The following is a 20,521-nucleotide window of genomic DNA, read 5'->3' on the forward strand; positions in this document are numbered from 1 at the left end:
TTCAGCTCACAAAACACCTAATGCGCTGGCCAGGCCCACCAAACCCATCAACCAAAAACATTGGAACACCTCTGAACCCTGATAAAGATGGAAGGAGTCGTAATAGCACACCCAGTACTGCTAATGGCATCTGTCTATGTGCAAGAAAACAAAAGAAACCTGGTGTGAAAACCACTAAACACAAAGCACATGTGTGACCCTGCATGACTTCAACCACAGTCACGCCCACTCCATAACTAGGGGTGCTACCACCGAGCACACATACTATGTTTAATCCTGCAAGACTTCAACCACAGTCACACCCTGACTTTAACTAGGGGCGCAACCACCCAGAACATATGACCCAGCGTGACTCATACCACAGTCACACCCACACTCTAACTGGTGGCTCTAACACCCATAGCAGGCATACAACGTTTGACCCTGTGTGACTTCGACCACCATCACGCACATACTCTGACAGGGGGCGCTACCTCCCCGTTACCACAACACTACCTACACTGACCTGGTAAATAACACACCATCAGTGAAACCAAACTAATAAGTACGGCACTCACCAACAGATGCCATACATGCTTACCTGGCACACACGTACCATCAGCGCAACCACACTCATACACCCCGCACACGCTTCCTCCAAGCTTACCAAGCAACATTGGAAGCGCTACCTCCTAGACTACCTTGTGACATAGTCATCCACACCCATACTAAATACCAAACCAGAGGCGTACCCCCAGTTTGACTTATCTCCCATGATATGATGGAGAAACATTCACCTTTTTCCACAAAATTCATGTTACAATGTACCAATTACAATTTGTTGATGCCTGGGTGATGGGGCTTACTTGTTTTGGGGGCATTGTTGTCCTTTTCCTTCTTCCTGCACCCCCGCAGCAGGTTCACCAGCTTTCCTTCAGTTTCACACTTGGGTTCTTCTTGGTAAAAGACCAGCTCGTCGCCAATGTAAAGAAGCAGCCTCCAGCCTTCTTAGGATGACTTGTAAGGTTTATTACATCTTCTTAGGTACGATTACAAGCTGTTGCATAGTTCACAAGTAAGTAACATATAGGACAATAACACTGGCAGCCCATCACCCAGGCAGGGGGCTTACCAACTGCCTGGGTTGGAACCTTCACCCACACAATCTCACATTCAGGCATCAACACTCCACATGACATCACAACATCCCGTCTTGCCTAGCAAGCCATACACAACAGGGAACCTCAAACTAAAAGACTGAAAGTGTTGTATTGTGAAACCAAAGATAAAGAGACAAAGGGAAGGGAGTCATTCTCCTGGTAACCAAAGCTGAGAAGTCTTTCTGATGCAAAGTGTTAAAGATGAGCAGCCTGCCAAAGAGAAGGGCTGGCACATTGTCTTTTGTGATGGAGGACAATTGTAACCAGGGAAAGGAAGTCATTCCCCCTGGTTAAGACCTTGCAACCTGAACTGTGCCACCCAGTCCAGGCGAAGGGAGTCATTCTCCTGAACCAAGAAAATGGATACAACATTCTAGTTTAAATTATAAGTGTAAGGGACAGATTACAGATTTTGACAAAGGACGGTGGACTTTTTACTTTACAAGGTCATTCTGACAGACCCCTTTAGCATTAAATTTGAGGCAGGGACACCCCTCATAGAAGTGGGGAAAGTTAGGTTTTCTCTTTATTTTCTTGGTGAAAAAAGTCTCTAGCAAAAACCATGCCACCTGTGTGCCAGTCTCCTCTTTCAGTAGAGAACGAAGGGGGGGGGGGCTCCTACCACATATTCATTTTTGACAATACATTCCTATTTGTATATCTACTGAATTGTACTAACTTGATTGCGTAGTCATGCTTCACAAATAAGCTTTGTATCCCCTGATTGAATAGTTTTTTATGTGGATTTAATCCATACACATATCATAAAGCAACAATTTTAGCTCATATTACTGCTTTATTGTATTAGCAGGTGGAGCCTGATTACTAGGCAAACATCTTTAATATTTTTACTTCATACTTATTGAGCTAGAGGTTTAAACGGCGAGGGACATAGTACATAACATAATAACCATTATCTAAATCATGAGTGTGTTAGTTCTGTGCTCGTGGTAAATATTACATCATATTTGACCATTCTACATAAAACAAAGGAAGAACCAACATTTTTGAAGTACAGAGATGTGAGAAAAGCACACAACAAGTGTTTCCTTAGTATGATTCAAAATGAACATGCTTGAAGTCTATATCTGAAAAAAGTGGATGCTAGTCTATTATTTTTAGGCTGGCTTTGGAGCTGGAGCTTGCTAGGGGAACCAGCTACATAGTGGATTAAGTGTTCTAACAGAGGACCACATCGTTGGTTGTGCCTTTGCAGGACCGTTCTCCGTGTTTGACTGTTTTCCAATCATGGGGTGAGTCCAATGTGTGGAGTGTTCCCCATGTTTGGTCTCTGTCTTTTGTGTGTACTGTTTCACATTTTTCAACCATTTCTGTTTTCTGGAACATTTACCAAGTGTAATGTAGAGGAGCAGGTGGACATGTCATCCCTAGCTCCTGCCCCCTCACCTCCATCATACTGGAATAACAGGAGAAGAGCCCTAGGTGGGAGACCAGGTATACTCCCAATACCGACCACATCGAGAGTATGAGAGACGATATGCACTCGGACAACCGTATCAAATGATCCCCTCGCTCTGAGAGGGTGGAAGGATGTCTGCATGCAAACATTGGACATCGAAGAACTATAAGTAAAATCGGACAAAGGCAGAGTGACATCATGAAAGAAAGATACAAAGACGCACTGAAACGATATGCAAGTACTTAAAAAATGAAGATGTATATGGAAGTAACAATAGAAACATATAATCAAACAAAAGAGATCATGGGCACCAGAGAATTAGTGAGTAGAGACAAAGTGAATGTGCACATGCAGAAACGAAAGGTAGATGAAACATATAGAAGCTTGCTACAGAAAAAAACATATTGTGGCTAGAGCGGCTATGATGGAAAGATGGATGATAGACTTGTGTTGAAATGAAACAAGCTACCTCAGAGACAGAGCAGGGCTGCAGAGTCAGGAGACGTTGGAAAAACAGCTTTGTGTGAGCAACAAAAAGGAGTCTATTGGCCTGGGATCAAGGATGTTAGATCAAGGATTAATTGCAAAGCACAAAGGGAGTCAAGAAGATAAGCCATCTATGTCAGACATATTTCTCTTAGATTAAGCAAAGAAGAAAACATCTGCAAGTGTCAAGTATTGGACAATCAAGGATGTGAAAAGCATATGCAAGGTGGAGTGAGCAAGTCTCCAGAGGCCAAGAGGAGTAATCACATGCAGCTTAATGAAATCAAATAGCAGTAAACAAGAGGTCAACATTGAAAAATGTGTGGTCTCCTAACATGTGATTCATAAGCTGAAGACAAGGGCTATTCATTAAGCTCTAGACAAAGATAATGGTATACATACACTCCCTTGAAAGTTCCAGGACAGAGACCAGGCTGTAAGGTCAACTACAAAGGAGAAGCCTTGGCTTGGGGCTTTACTCGAACACATCATCACTGCTGAATTTTTGAAGTTTACCGATAGTTTAAGGTTTGACATAAAGGCTGTGTAAGCATCTATTAGGTGTTGTAGGGGGATGGGGGTGCGAGCAATCAGAACTGTGTCGTCTGCGTAAGCCAACACAGGAAGCAGCAATCCACCCATCCTAACAAAATCAGCTTTTGTTTCCACCAATGCCTTGTATAGGCTGTTAATATAAAGGGCAAACAGCACAGGGTCAACCACACAGCCCTGGCACACTCCCGAAGCCACCTAAAAAAAACCTGTACATTGGCCTTGTTCACTAAATCTCACACATGTACTAGTGTCTTTGTGGATTATCTGAAGTACTTTTATCAACTCCATGGGGCAACCCACGGACCCGAGCACCTACCATAGCATTGCTCTATCCACTTTATCAAATGCTGTGCTCAGGTCCATGAATACCAGGTAGAGAGTATCACCCCTTAGGAAAATATAGGATGCTCCCCCCAGGTATAGATTAAGGGCTTGATCTTGAGTCCCCAAACGTCGCAGGAAGCCATATTGGGTGTTTACAAGGGACTCACCATCAGCAATCCATTGTTCAAGGTGCTCCAGGACTGCATGTCCAAAAATCTTAAAGGAAGTATCCAGTAGGGAGATAGGGCTGTATGATAGTGGGCTTCCGGGGTCACCCTTTTTCAAAATTGGGTAAATTATAGCTTTACTCCATGACTGTGGGTATTCCCCCAGTTCGAGATAAGCATTAAAAGAGTTAGTCAATAAGGTGGCCCCTAATTCTACTTCCTCCCTAAATAGGTCTGCTGGGATTGCATTTGTCGGTTGACTGCAGTTTGCTCTTCCCTCACAGTTAGGCAGAATGTCGTACTCCGCTCCCCATTGTAATTTCTAACTGCTTATGCTTTAAATAAAGACCGATAATGGTCAGACCAGGCCTTAGCACTCACATTGTTCTTTCTGTGGGTCTTTCCCCTTTTATAAGCCGGGCCATCCGCTACAAATTCCCAAAAATGTTTAGAGTCCGGGACCGAGACATCCAAAAGCAGGTCTTCCCATGCCCGTTCTTCTAAGCACTTTTTTCTAAAAGCCAGGGCATTTTTATACTTGGCCTGGTCATTCATTATCTCGGTTCTACTGCTGACCCTATGCCGCAAAATCCCCTTCAGATTATTCTGTGCTGCCCTGCATGTTTCGTCAAACCAGCTATGCATATTGTTCCTCCCAGCTTTGAAATCATGTTGGAATAAGTCTGTGTGTCTATGTGAGATTTCCCTATTTTTTGTGAGGGCGAGAACGGTTGCCCTGGGTTCCAAACCATGAGATAGAATGAATGCAATAGGCTCCATATTGGGTTGAACCGCCTTCGTCTGTGTGGATACTGGGTCAAGCTTAGCCCATTTCACCCTGCGCTTGCATAGGGGATTAATTTAACAGAAGTACAAGTACAGATAATTAACAGTTGACATCCCAGGGAGACCCACCCTCAGTACCAGCCTCAAAGGGAAGTGGTCACTGTAAAGCTTATCTATAACTTCAAAATCTATAATTAGGGGCCAGTGTTGCACATGCATTAAAAATAGTCAATAATGGATTTACCTTGGGTGCTTGGAAAAGTAGCCTTCCCCGGTAGATCCAAGGATATGCGACCATTTAGGGGTCGAATTCCCCAGTCCACAATCCACATTTTGAACTAAAGGCCCCTACACACATTCTCTCATCAATCAATTGGCAGTTTGGTATCCCATGGGCAAAATCTTCGCCCAGGTCAACCAAAGCGCTTGACGTCCCCTTACCCAAATTATTGTTAAAAGCCCCTCCCAGAATCACAATTGTATTCAGACTCAAAAAGTTCCTTCAGCACCCCTGGGCACCCCTTATTAAGCGCATGTGGGCTGTTATAAAAGTTTACCAGGATCTGTTCCCGGCCATGCTCAGGGGAGGCTCTCACACACTGTAAAGTGGGGTTTTTCAGTTCCCTGACCGATATTACATAGTTTAGGGAAGACTTAAACAAAATTGCATACCCCCATAATTGCGGCCTCTCACACCCTTTTTAGCTGAGATACATTTTGAGACATAACCATTCAAACATACTGTGGTCAGCGCCCATGTTTCCTGCAAAAATATCATGTCAAAATACATCAAGAGTGACACTACTTCCTTCTTCAGAAATGTCGTCCCTGCACCAGCGAGCGATATTCCAGCAAAGAAATGTCAGATCTACCACCGTGGGAGGACCACATGCTCACTTGTAAGGCTGTACTGTACCAAGGAGTCTTCTACAGGCCCTTGAGAGTCTGGGGTCCCATCACCCGGGAAACGGGGGACAGTCCAACTCCTCAATACCCGATAAAGCCTCAAAATGATTTGTGGTGAGAATTGCCCCCCTCCCCTCACCTAGTCCTCCCTGCCCCCTACCTGGTATAGCCCTTGCCCCCCTTTGTGTTTTAGAGACCTCCAACCCCTGTTGTGGTGTAAAGGGGATGGTCTGGGGTTGGTAAAAGGCAGCTAAAGGGAAGAATGCACTTTTGTGGGCACTGAACTTCTTAGACCACCAATCTGGGTTGAGTGCAGGGATCAGATATTCCAGCATGGACGGGGCAATCATTGAAACAATCACACAATCCGTCTCCATCCATTTTCTGCCTTTCCTACCCAGGATACCCTTCTTGTCATTAATATGCCCCTGGGGTTGATCTTCAACCCCGGTAGTTGAGAGTTTATCTATTGGGAGGGTTTGTTTATTAGGGAAGACGTTGTTTCTTCAATGCCTTTGTTTAAGCAAGGCAATCCTGTTGGGTGTCTGGTGCTGGACCCGGGGCAGTAGCTGGTTTTGGACCATTAATAGGTGTCATAGCAGGGCCTTCTGAAACTTCCCCTTCCGGTGGATATGAACAGGGGCTAATGGAGGCTCGAGCTGTTTGATTTCACAGCTCCCCTTCTGGGCTAAATTAGGGTTTTTATTAGTTACGGCTGGAACAAGACCAACCACCTTTGAACTATTCCTTAATTCGCTCAGTAGGTAATTTGTTCAATCTAAACCAGATGAATAAACCCCTGTAATGGGAATTAGGACATTTTTGCAAATAACAGGGATGATCACGCAATAGTTTGTCTAAAATTGACAGCCTTGTATGGATTTTTAGTTTTCGCATTTGAGCAATTGTGTCTACTCAGTCCCAAAAAAGGCATTTTTAAATCATAGTAGGATTTTCACACAAAACCCCTCTGAACTGTTCGATTTTAGCTAAAATACTTTCAGCTTGACTTTGAAAGTTATTAAAAGAGAGAGTCGAATGGTTTGACAACCCATTATTAATATCCACATATAAAGATTTTCCTGTCAAAAGCCCAAACTTTCCATTCAAGCCAGCCGTTCATGGACATCAGTCCGAGCTCGATCCTTAATGCAGCCATGGTAATGTAAGGGGAAGATTTAACACCTTCTTCCAAATCACTGATTCAATGGCATCCCAGTTGATATTGATTGAGATATAAAAAAATGTCCTGACCATGTAGCAAAGAATGGATTATTTTACACTATTATTTTACACTTATAAACATTGATTAAATGATCTATTGTGACATGACAGTATCTAAAATTGAGCCTCTTCATCTGTGCAACAAAATGTCATGCTTTTGACAGAACTACCTCAACCATGTCAACCTTCCTAGTGTAGCCTGTGTGAAACCTAAGGTTACTCTCATATCTACTCCCCAAGGATGGTCTGTTCATGTGGCCTGGGAAGGGCCATTGTTTTTGGTTCCCGACCCTGGGGGTGGACAAGCAAGGGAGGATCACCTGGTTGGAGGGTCCTTGGGGATTGTGGAGAGAGTGCCTGAGGGCGAAACTTGGTATCCCCCCGTTCCTAACACTGACTTATCTGACCCTTCCTCAGACTTTATGGCTTATATACAATTCCAAACCATTATTCCCCATTCACCCCTAACTGATACTGAGACAAAGAAGAGGGGACTAGGATTAGTGGACGCTTCCTGTGTGAAACACCACTATAGTACTGAGACAAAGAAGAGGGGACTAGGACTAATGCACACTGCCTTTGTGAAAGATCACTAGAGTACTGAGATGAAGAAGAGGAGTATGGAGAAATCCACTACTGAAGGTCAGGCATGTCTAAGTAATTAGATTGGTTTTGGTCAGGCAATACCAGCTAACAGCACACACCTGAGAGCCATTAACAAGGCTCAGGTGTATAAACAAAAGAGAGCTGCTTTACTGCAAGGAGCGAGAGCTGCCTTGGTGGAAGGAGACCAGGAGGTCAGGAGACTGGCCACAATCCTGAAAGGACCCACAAGACCCTGAGCTACCATGTCTTGTGGTGGGTGCAGGACCGGGAACCTGTGAAAGTCAAGGAGTACAGCAGGAGCGGTCTAACACGTAAAAAGCAGAACGGCTGCAATCCGCAGCTGCTCCGATCGCCGGAGTGTGCCGAGAAGTGCCCGGCAAGGAACCGAAGTGAAGGAGGTCTGCATCCCGGCTGGCAAGGAGGAGAGCGGGTGCATCAGGGACAGCAGCAGTGGAGCGCAAAGAGCCGGTGAGGGTCCGAGGACTCGGAAGCACCGGAGCACGTCCAGGGAGCCACAGGCAAGTAGCGGAACTGAATACAATTACTCAATCTTGAATACCGAACTGAACTAAAAGTACTGCTTGAATGCAATTATTAATTCTTGAATACCAAACTGAATGAGAAGCACTGCTTGAAGGCAAATATGCAATCTTGAATATAAAAGTGAATGAGAAGCACAGTGTGAATGAAAATATGCAATATTCAATGCCGAACAGAATGGAAAGTGTTGTTTGAATTCAAACTAAGGCATATTAAACACTGGCATATTAAACACTGAACGAACATTGGCAAATTAACTGACAAGGAAACTGAGTGAAAGTAGCATTGTGAACAGAACTAAATCAGAGAGGTTGACAAACCAATGTGGAGAAGATTTGCAAAAGACTGATGTACAAGGGAGTTACAACAAAGGCCACAGTGCAAATCAAGTTAAGGAGAAGCACATGGCTCCTGGTTGCGTCACACGTGATGGGTGAACCGTGTGGTCTGACAACTGCACCGAAACCAGGGGGCCCTTGATGGTGACAAGCATGGGACTTTGTGGCAAGTCATATGAGTACTACAGTGCATTCTTGGTGAAGGGAATCCTGAGAACTTAAATAACTTAGGAACGTTGTCTTGGGGAAGGGAACCTCAAGAACCCATTTTTGTGAACTGTGCTAAACTGAACTTGGGGAAGGGAACCTCAAGATTTGGCAGAAGATTGATTAGACCACCAACTATGGGAACTTTACCGAGCCTGAAGCAGAAGGCCTAAAAAAGAACTAAGCTGAGAGCAGCTGAGAGTTTATTTTTGAACAATATTTTGGTTGAGAAGAATCCCACACTTTGTTTATTTTTAGATGTGAGGGCAAGCACAGGTTTTGGACACAGACAGAACTTTGATTTGGACTTACAGACTCTGACTTTCCTTAGTTTTCTTTAGAAAAGAAAATCAATACCTTAGTTATAGGGAAAGTTCACCCTTTCACCATCCTGACATTTTAATAAAGTTTGTTGAAACTTGAGTTCTGTTGTCTTTGTCGTCTCTCTTGATACCATGCCAGTCTCACAATCTGTATGATTTCCTTTGGTTAGAGGTAACGTTTGTGACAGTGGATTTAAGGGGATTCATCTTTAACTCATTTCGCCAAGGATACTGATCAATTGCATCAATAAAGTATTGCATACAGGGCGAAGGGTCTAAAAGAACCATGTAATCCGAATAGGACATCCAAACTATGGGTAATTTTCCAATGTTCCAATTTTCCAATTCTTGAAATAGCAAACGCGGATGGATTAAAGAATCTTCCAGATCTCCAAGGTAAAGATTAAAAAGACAGGAAGTGAGAAAGCATCCCTGATGGAGACCTCTGTGGACTTCAAATCTATTGGTCGGACTAACTTGCATGTTCAGTCTAATTTGCAAAGGCGTGTCTTCATGCAATTGAATCTGGATTGCTAACAAATAATCCGGAATGTTCCAGGCCTTAAGTTACTTCCACAGACAAGCCTCATTCACCATGTCAAATGCAGGGGAAAAATCAATGGAAGTTAAATATATTGCAACACCATTGTTCTCCTAGGCCTTTCCTGTAAGCAATTTATAAGGAAGCCATTCACCAAAGTTCCAATTCCCTTCCTTAAGCCGAGTTGATATTTACTTAAGATACTTGTGTCCATTGCCCAGGCTTCTAAATCTCTAAAGACAAAGGGGGCAAACATTTTACTTTCGGCATCAAGGAGTGCTATTTGGTGATAGTAATGGGGATTAAGTCGATCACTTTTTTAATGGATTGGCACAATTATTGAGCATTTTCAAGTATTCAAGGTGGTTTTAGTGTCTAAGATGTTACCAAATAGTATTGCCAATAATCTTGCTCATAAGGATGGCTCCACCTCAGTTACATGATTGCTAAGGCTGTTTGGCCTATGAGCTGTGGAGTTGGATAATTTATTTATCCAGTCCTTAATTTGGGCAATTTCTATTATTAGAGACAACCACCTCATTGAAATAACAAGGTCACACTCATTTCTTTCAGAAGGATAATAAATCCTCAGAAAATGTGACCTCCACGTTTCTTCAGTGATTGGATTGTTTTGTGTGGCAATATTGGTCTTAAAAATGTCATTGGTAATGTCCCAAAAGTTGGAGAATGTATAAAATGTGATCTGGAAAATATACTCACTGTCTTTTTGTTTTAAGAGGTAACAATATCCTGTGCCAATTTTGATATGCATGCAACAACTGTCAGTGTTTTATTCCTCTCTTCTATCGAGATTTTTTTTAAAGATATTTTGAAAAGCAATGTTTTTCCTTTGTACAGTTTAATCAAAACAATAAACGTTTTGCCTTTGAGGGACAGGAGCCTTCATCCCATCTTGTTGGTGTTCTGTGATAAAGTTCAAGAAACCCCCAGACGAGAGAATTGACAATTTCCATTCCAAATTAAAATTTTCAAATGCCTCTGTTAATATGTCATTATAAGATTGGGTATTAGTGACCCTCTTAGTAATCTGGTTGCCATTAGGATTAACCGTCAAATTCACCAGGACAGCTCCACTCACATTCTTTACCTTTAAATCAATGCTTGCCGACAACATATTATGATCACTAGCATTAGTTTCTTCCACAAAAAAGCTATTGCAGCTGTTCAATAATACCCCTGATGATACTTAGTAATCAATACATGTGGATTGCTTCCCATTTTCCCAAGTGCAATGGGCATAGATACCTCCTGCGACACAACCGTTTACCACCTGTAAGTGGCAGTCATCACAGCATGATGGCCCAATACTTCCATTCTGATCACTATTTAAACTACAAATTGTTATGCAATCTTTACCGTTTAAACACTGACAATCTCAGTAGAAGTCGCCACCAACCACCAGATGTTTTGCATCACCCTTCTCCATGTAATTCGTGATGATTTCATTAAAGTAAGCAAAGTAAAGTAAAGGTCACACTACTGAGTTCCAATATAAATTAATCAATAACATACGTGGTTAAATGCGCTATTCCGAAATGAGGTCTCCATCGCCTGTCTTTCATTGAAGTACTCAAAAAAGCTGACCGAGTCTCTACTTGATGCGATTAAGGGTTTAGTATTGGAGGAAAAGAAGAGGTAGATGGCAAAATAGACAGGTTTAAGCCCTCATTTATTTATTTATTTGGATTTATAAAGCACCCAGCGGCCCGGAGGCATTGTGGCGCTGTTACAGAATATTCACTTAATGCACTTAATGCATGTTATGACAGTTGCTACAGAGGCAGTAACAGGCATTCAATGACAGTGTTGGAAGATGTTCTGAGGTTACAGAGGAACAGTGTTGGAGGCGGTGCAGTACAGTTTAGTTAAACAACTTTGTTTTGAATACTTTTCTGAATGTTGTGAGGGATTGTTCATTTCTTAAACTGAGCGGAAATTCAAAGCTGATTCCATCAGCTTTAGCTCTGTTGAAAGCTGGGACAGAGAGTCGGTGTGCGTAATGGTCACGTTTTGGTCTGTGAGCAGGAGCCTGGTGTATTCTTTCTGCTAGGTTGGCTGCGGCGGTCTGGGCGAGGCGTCTGTGTGTGATTGTGAGGGCCTTGAATGGGATGCGTTCTTTGATCGGGAGGCAGTGGGCATCTTTTCTTGCCTGGGAGATGTGCTCTCTCCTGGTGATACTAAGTGCAGCTCTAAGGGCGCTGTTTTGTGCAATTTGCAGTCTGTTGATATTTGCGGACGTGCCTAGGAGTAGGATGTTGCAGTAATCCAACTTTGCGCCGATTGTGGCTCTGGCGATGTTGAGGCAATTCTTTGATGATATGGCGCTGACTTGCCTATCCATTGATAAGGTGAAGCCCAGGTAGACACCAAGGGTTTTCACTACAGCAGAGGTTGTGATGACAGTGTTCTCTATGCTGAAGGAGCTGTATTTGTCGTCTAGTTTCTTTAGAGATTATTTGGGGCCCACCAGTAGTATTTCTGTTTTTCCCCGTTAAGACATAGGATGAAAAATGAATTCCTCATGAAACTCCCTAGAAGCTAATGGTTGAGTGGTGTTGTCTACTGTGACTACGAGGGCGGCCTGGGGAATGTCAGGCGATTCAGGTGACGTATGAGTAGAGACGTCGATATATATCATCCCTGAAGTTGTCAGTGTAATGCTTTTTACCAGTCGTCCCTACAGAAGATGAAGTTGCCTCTAAGCTTGTTTCATGCAGCGCTGAAGTTCCCCTTACGTGGTTTTCCTGTGCTGCAGTTTCTTCAGTAGTATGAATGTTTCTAAGAAACTTTCTCAAAACTACAAGTATTGGACTTAGTTTTCTTGCCGTAATTTCATTACTTAATAGCTTTGTGAGGCGCACCATTAGGGGCTTGTAGAGTATGGGGCCCTGAATGTTCTTCGCAGTTTTGCTTCAGATGGGGTGGTTTATTAAAAGTCTGTGACTCTGTGGTCATCTTTACGACAGTCCTGTCAAGTGAAGGGTTACTTACAGACGCTCATCCACCATTTCCAGCTTTGTTTTTATGTGACTCAGTGTTAAAGTATGCGATTGAAATTCAATTTTTTTGTTATCATATAGTGCTACAAATGTGCTTAGAACCACGGTTAAAGCCGAGATAGAGGGGGAGGAAAGTATAATGTTATTGTCTAACTTCCTCAATGGGTGGTGTGAATTGTGTGTGGATGCAGAGCTCACAGAAGACTGACAACAGCATGACAAATTCTCCCACCCCATCATGCTCAGTTAGAACAGAGAGGGGCTCACCGTCATTTGTGCCATTAAGTTGTTGTGTCAGCTTTTCATTCAAGACCATTCCTGTCATTACTTCATTCCACAGATAAGAGAAGGCATTATCTGTTTCCTGGACCAGGTCCAGTAAGCTTACAGATGTAATAAAATTGCTTTCCTCATGTGCTGTTCTATTCGCAACAACAACTTGATGTCGAGCGTCTGTACTACTGCCAGCCTTTGGGTAAAAATCAGTGATCGTCTTACGGATCTTCCCTTCATTAGTGGTTTCCACCATTGGCCTTTTCGAGGGTGTTGTTTTACCTTCGAATATTTCGATTGCCGCAGATCGTTCACCAACCGGCAAGTCATGAACACCAGGTGAAGACACTACTGTGGTTTGCAGTCACCGATTGTGACTCTAGTTCCGGCAACAAATGGGAAGCGTCATATGTGACAGGTAACTCAACCATGCACCTTCGTTCAGAGAAGGAAACTGACCTACTTCGGTCAGACAACAGTCGCCTGGCACCGATTTACTACAGAGGGTGTACATCATGCACAGCAGTCAATGTAAGCTGATATACAAATAGTGGCCTTACCGTGCAGACACCAAACAGAAAAAAGACCCTCCTTGCCTTGAACTGCATCTAACTGTCCTGTCACTCAGCACATTCCGCACTGCTCTCCTGCATATGTGGGAGTATTAAAGGAGCGGGCGTTACTCCCAAAAGCGTCCACTTTGAAACAGCTGACTCAATGAAACAGCGTTCCACACCAAATTCGATCACCAAGGACGCTGAAAGTTACTGTGTATCAGCCTCTAGAGCTGCTGTCACTCAGCACACTCCACTGAAGATGCAGATTTAAAGAAGCCGGTGCTGCTCTCAAAAGCATCCACCTTGAAACAGCAGACTCAATGGAACGACATTGTGCACCCAATCAGATCACCAAGGACGCAGAAAAGTGCCATGTATCAGCAGCTAAATGTGCTGTCACTCAGCAACACCCTGCCAATGGGTGTGAGAGGGTGCAGTATAATCTGACAGGAGGGCCATTATATCACTGCCACGACATGGTAAATTTCAGCTCAAAATATGAGGTTTATTTGATTGCGCTGTATAGAGCATATTCACATATGTAGTTCCAATGGAACACACTCTAGCCGGCTTACAGTGTTGTAGTGTTTGACTCATTGTTCTACTTAGGGAAAACGTGGCCAATACGGAGAACGTCACCCCTGTCTTTTACACCCCAAGATAACACCCCAATGCCAGAGACTCCATGCTTTCCCTCAGAGTTCTCATGCATGAATAATCCAGGAATAGACAGCACCCCTTGCACACTCCAGTTAGGATTTATGTTTTGATGCACCCCCTGTTAACATGGATTTTCAAAATCAGCCCTGTAGACAGATTCAGAGAGGCCACCCTGTTCTTGTGAACTGGGAAAGACACTAATGTCTAGCCAAACTCTATCAAGGTAGTGTGACTGAGCGGTAAGGTTTAATCTTAGGAGGGTGTGAGGGTGGTGAAGAGTTCAGTTAAGCACACACAAAACACTCTTAATAACAGAAATTAGGCAAAATGTATAAACATACAATTATTTGTTTAGGCCTTGGACAACTCTTAGCAATTAACCCCACCGGTAAGTATCACACTAAACACACACTACAAGTACCCACTATTACTAGTATCCACTCCCTTGCCATGCACATCACAAGTTTCCCCCTTTCCTCAGGCTACATTAAGGCTCAAGCCCATCTCCAGGCAGACAGTACTGAGGAGGCTGGCGGGCACAAAACTCGGCCCTGCCACACTGATGCCTCACCCACCACCACATTCCTGCCATCCCAGAGGCTAGTTGAAGACTTCAGCCCGGCTCCAGGCAGACCGAATTGACAAAGCTGCTGGTCAAGTGACCAGGCCCTGCGACTCTGCTCTTTCAACCACCAACCATTCACCAGACCTCTTTAGGCTTCCTCATCGCCAACGTACTCTGCAAAGGACAAATGAAGACAAGGACATTGCCTGTTTGTGAATGTTTGGGCATGATCAAACCAAGGGCCAATTTATCTGCACCTCACAAACCGGGGAGACATCACCTTGTGTCTCTTGCTACCAGAGCCAAGCACCATCCTCTCCAGGGTTTTTACAGCCCCAGACAACTACCTTGATCAACCTTGTCAACATCCCTCGTGAATTCCTACAAAATGCTCCAACCACCTTCACGCACCTTCTTTTGCTGATTAACAACTGCACTGCGGCTGCTCATGCCACCAACATCACCAACATCATATCCTACAATGATCTTGATAGACTATCATCAAAATCTGGTCTATACACACCTTCTCTGACATCTTCAATGTCCTTCTACCTCGCAGTCATTTTGTGTCGAACATACCAACCACATGGGAAAATCTGGAGTTGGGGTTGCAGTCATCCATAAGATCAACTGGCTCTTTAAAGTAATCAAGAGACAGCCATCTATGAATCCCTATCATTTTGGTTCTCCTTAACACGCTATGATTCGGTCACCTCCACCCCATCTACTGGCCGCCTCAGGGGAGTGGTGTCTTAATCAGCAACTTCTCCAATCTTTTCTCCTTGACAACAATTTCTAATAACATCCTTCTCAGAGACATTAATGTCTCCAGCACCAACACAACTATTCTTCCTGACCAAGTCCAGGGGCCTCAAACAAATCATACTCTTACCCATAAATGCAAAGGTCACATGCTCAACCTTGTCTTAACCTGCCCCCCTCTCATTTCCTGCATGGATCCAATCCCTCTTGACGGGAGAAACCATGCTGTGATCCGTCTTCTCCTATCACACACATCATAGCCACATAAAGGCCATTCTAATTGCCCAGTGATTGAATGCCACTCTTTCAAGAACTTCCCATTATACACCCCAGAGGCAACCGTTGCAGCATTCCACATCATAGGGGATGCTGCAGCACTTCTGGAATCATTAAACAACCACTCAACCCTGCCAAGCCTTGTAAAGGCCAAACAATCTATGCCATTCTACACACCCTAGCGCGCATTCAATAAAAGCTTAATCCGATCCTTACAAAAGTGGTGGTGCAAAAACCCCATCTCAAAGGATCCAACATTCCTCAAATCCCTGCGTGCTCAACACATACACATGATCTCCAAGCCTTAGACTGCTTACTATACCTCCACCATCGAGGCAGCCTCTAACAGGAGCAAAGCCTTATTCAAAGTTCTCAAGGTTTGCACCAAGCCCACACTCGACCCGGCTGCTAAAATGTGACGGAATCCATACCTTCTTCATAAAGAAAATGAACAAAATCAGAACTCTCATCAACACCTCCAAGTTGGACAAAGTTCCACTTTTCATTCCCTCTCAAACTACCCCCCGCCCGTACTAACTTCATACACTGGGAAAATGACACCCAAAAGAAACGTAATTGCATCCTCCTACGCCTTTATCTCAACACACACCTATATTGTAGACTTTTCCTTTGAAGACCATATTTGGGACAATACAACAGGTGTCTATGTTCACTTAGAGAGGGGCTTGAGCATTTTGTATTTGTAAATATGTGTAAGGTAGTATCAGATAGTGCATGGTTCAGCAAAACAGTAAGATGTGGTGCTGCAACAAGGTTTTAGACCTTCCACAGTGTGCTGTGAGGCAATGTGTGGCAATGCTAGGCCGTCTGTGGAAATGTGAGGTGTAAATGGCCATGCGAGGCATGTTGTGCAGAGTGTGGCAGTGTGAAGTATTGCAAAGCAAGGAAGGCTGTTATATGATAGTGTATAGCAAATCTGTGCATGACCATGTATTATGATGCATTGCAGATTGATGTGATGCAGTGTGGTAAATGGCATGTGTGTGTGTATGTGTGCGTCTGTGTATGCAGTGTTGTGCGCAAGCCAGTGCACACTCTCCTCCACATGACTTGGTGATGCTGGAAGTAATCACATATGAAAGAAGTAGGAGGTGGATGCTAATAAGAGGGAATTAGTAAACTTTGATAATATCAGAGTTTTGGATTAGAGATTAAAGGTGGAGATATTACCTTCACAGGTACGGCAGCAGTCCTGTTGCAGGGGGTGGGTGCACTGGATGGGGGCACATGGCTTGCGCTGGCAGGTGATGGTCCCGTTGTTGCAGATACAATCGCGACACTTGTCTGAAGGGTCATAGAATCGTTGCATGTGTTGATATTGTGATCCAGAGTAGTGGCACTCTGCTGGGGGAACTGTGTTGGAAGACAAAGGAAGATATTAGGCATGAAAGAGGGTCAAATGCAACTAAGCCATAGGAAGAAGGAACCTAGCCTCTGCACGTGTTTTGCAGGTTGGTATATTTTAAAGATCTACCTGATTTGCATAATATTGTCATCTAGTGTTTTTAGGAAAGGTATAAACAACAGGCATAAAGAGTATCTGAAATCTGACTCGGTGATATTACCTGTCATCAGGAAGAAAACAGCTTTCTCCAAAAGCAGGTTCTAGTGCAGGATTCGATTTTGAAGGTTCTACAGTCCCATTGTATAGGGCACCTACTCCTTTGGCACATTTATCCTTTGGGTTTTCAGTTTTCTATTTTTTTTGGGTGGTTAGAGGGACTTCTCCTGAAGTCCCCCTACAAGTACATCTAATTCCATAAGGCCCAGAGGGGTGGTTCTTAAGCCCAGCACATATCTTCCTATATTGGTTTGAACGGGTAGGCTGTGGCAGGTAACATTTAGTTGTGGCTTTAATAGGGGTGCAAGATGATTTACTGCATTGGTGATTTAATGTACCTTTATTGTAGCCATTGATGTACTAATGGGTTTTTAAGTCTCACTCTCAGCTGTTCAGGGAAAACATGAGACAGACCTAAAATAACTGTTGTGCACACGTGGGACCTTTGTGATTCCAACATGGCACCCTCTATGGGGGGTTGGACTGCTCTAGACCAGTTGCTGGCCCTGAGCAGGCCATTACACATCTTGTAGGAGGGGGCCTGGCAGTTTTTGAGGCCAGCCTGATTGGCTGTCAACCGAAACCTTCTAGTGAAATCTCCTAATGGGATTGGTAGCTGGCAGAAGCCATCCCCTGTCAATGAAGGTATGTATAGGGGAAATCCTGCTCCACAGTCAGTTCTGCTGGTTTTTGGAAGCTGAGAAGGTCTGCTTAGCAGCTGGATGATTTTGCCACCAAAAAAAGTTGTAGCCAATTTAAGACCTAGTCTAGCCATAATGGTGAGACTGGTATCTCTTCACTGTGCTCTGGGTTGCATTATTAGGTGCTGGTCATGCCGTTTTGTCTGTAGTAACCTGCTCCTGGACCCTTCTATCAGGTGGATACTTGTTTCCTTGTGGGTGAGTGTACTGTGCCCTCCCACGTGCCAGTTAACCTTTGTGTGCAAGTCTATAGTGCTTTGCCCTTCAATAAGGTCTACTGCTCCCTGATGCCCTTTTGGTGTGGAGTTGGGCTCCTCCGCCATAGCTTATTCACTGCCCCTCTCCTTATGCTCTATCTGTCCCAGTCTTGCCGACTGGGTGGGAGGCCCTGCTGGCGGCAATCAACCCGGTGTAGTGGGCCTACAAGTCTTGGCCCCTTTCATGGAGGTCTATGTTCTCGGGCATACCAGGTGGCCCCTGTACTCCAACGGCCCCCCGCTGTGTGCTGGTGCCTATTGGTGACAAGGCTTGCTGCGTTATAGTGGCATTGCGGTGCTCTCATGCCGCCGGTCTGTCCCCATTCCTCGTGGGGGACCTCTGCGGGTCTGTGCAGAGCTCTCCTCGCATCAGGAGTCGTATAGTCCTAAGCAGTGGACTGTGTCCTCCCTCGTATTTGCCGTTGTTCAATTCGCATCAGCGTTTCCATGCACGGCCCCCAGTCTTGTGGTGGCCGCTGGTTATGCTTAATCCTCTTGCTGTGCGCTCCGGGCTACAGCCCACTGCCCTTTCGGTATGTTGTCTCTTTGCCAGCTGCTCTTTGTACCTGGGTGTCGGGATGATTATTCCCTGAGTCCACGCTGGAAGGGTTGGGGATGGCACTCAACGGTTTTCCGATGCAACTCTCCCCCCGAGCGCTCCAGTGGATCAGCTGCCCAGAGCTTTGGGCCCCTCCTCGCCCAAGCGTTCCACGTGCCTGCCCTGGGTACTGTGCGGATCCCCCCGACTGGGGCTGCAGGCACCTCCCGTTGTCCTCTCCGTTTTCGGTTCCTCGCCACCAGCGTCCTCCATAGCGGATCTCTGCCCCTTCCACTTAGTCGTGGTGCGTCTATGCCTGCATCCGCTTCTGCTCACCCCACATGGTGGGCCGGGTCTTCCACGCCAAACCTGAGGTGTTGTTGGGCTGCCTGGTCGCTGGCCGGGAGGTTTGTCCTGGTGTTTGCACCCCTCTCCTGTGCATGTGATATGTGCCTTGCGCGCAGTGCCTTCCTTGCGACTCTTTTACCTTGTCGTCTCTGCAGGGCTTCTTCGCCAGATAAATGAGTCGCGCCCGCCCTTTTGTTGGCTGGCACAGCGATCGCTCCGATCTCCCCCTGGCCGCTACCCAGGCCAGTTTTCTTCGGGTTTTCTGTCAGCTGGCCCTCAAACCTTCAAACACCTCTGTCTCACCTTTCTGCAGTTTTCATTGCTTTTTTCTTCCAGCTTTTAAGGTCTATGTGTCGGATCATGCGGGAGCTCCAGAGTTTCACTCCTTCACGCATGGCTGTGTAGCCACGCCCCATCCCCACATATATTTGTGACAAAATGCATTAAAATAAATCTGATAGAATCGAATTCGACAAAATCTGCTGTGGCAAAAACTCCCTATCTCGAATTTGGCATGAATCCTGGTTATTGAATGAGATTTCCACCTGCCTGATAACCAGGATACGGCTCTGGCTCCTTTTAGCTCGAACACCAGTAGTGAGACCCCAGTCGTCATGCCGCTAAGCGAGATGCCTTGACATGCAACATATGACATGCCAAAGGCAGCACATTTCCATGAGCCTTGATTAAGCGGCAAGAAGTGTAAAATAAAATATCTTGGAAACAAAGGAATATCAGTGTCCTTTCAACTGTGTACATTATCTTCTACAAACATATAATAAAGCATGACCGCACATGTCCAGCTATCCTAAGCATGTTAGTTAGGGCATGGCAAGTGCCAATAGCAGAGTTCTCCTAGCAGTAGCAGTTCACTACCAGTGGGGTAGCATTTCTGTGCCTCCCTGCCCCCAATGATGACTCCAGCATTGAATGCAATGGCTCCGGAGTCTGAACAAGAAGATGAAAAGGCGCCCCCTGTCGAAAACCCCAGGTTAGAAGCCAAGCACTGTCTTTGTGAAGCTGATGATGGCCCCTGTGAATTTCAAGGACCATGACCTGAGAAGCTGAGCCTTTGGGTAGCCCCTGTGAATTCCAAGGACCATGGCCTGAGCAGCTGAGCCTTTGGGTAGCCCCTATAAATTCCAAGGACCATGACCTGAGCAGCTGAGCCTTTGGGTAGCCCCTGTGAATTCCAAGGACCGTGACCTGAACAGCTGAGTCTTTCAGTAGCCCCTGTGAATTCCAAGGACCGTGACCTGAACAGCTGAGTCTTTCAGTAGCCCCTGTGAATTCCAAGGACCATGACCTGAGCAGCTGAGCCTTTGGGTAGCCCCTGGGAATTCGAAGGACCATGACCTGAGCAGCTGAGCCTTTGGGTAGCCCCTGTGAATTCCAAGGACCATGACCTGAGCAGCTGAGC

The 20,521-nt window shown here is 45.0% G+C and overlaps 1 protein-coding gene across 1 annotated transcript in view; it reads right to left on the bottom strand.

Moving 5' to 3' along the window:
* Positions 1-20,521, bottom strand: part of KCP (kielin cysteine rich BMP regulator) — an 823,409-nt gene that overhangs the window by 197,835 nt on the left and 605,053 nt on the right. Inside the window, exon 34 of the mRNA XM_069629543.1 lies at positions 16,867-17,049. Coding sequence (XP_069485644.1) covers positions 16,867-17,049 — 183 coding nt within the window. The remainder of the gene's footprint in view (positions 1-16,866; positions 17,050-20,521) is intronic.

Source organism: Ambystoma mexicanum, chromosome 12 (genome assembly GCF_040938575.1).
Source record: "Ambystoma mexicanum isolate Mex_15411 chromosome 12, UKY_AmexF1_1, whole genome shotgun sequence".
Taxonomy (NCBI): domain Eukaryota; kingdom Metazoa; phylum Chordata; class Amphibia; order Caudata; family Ambystomatidae; genus Ambystoma; species Ambystoma mexicanum.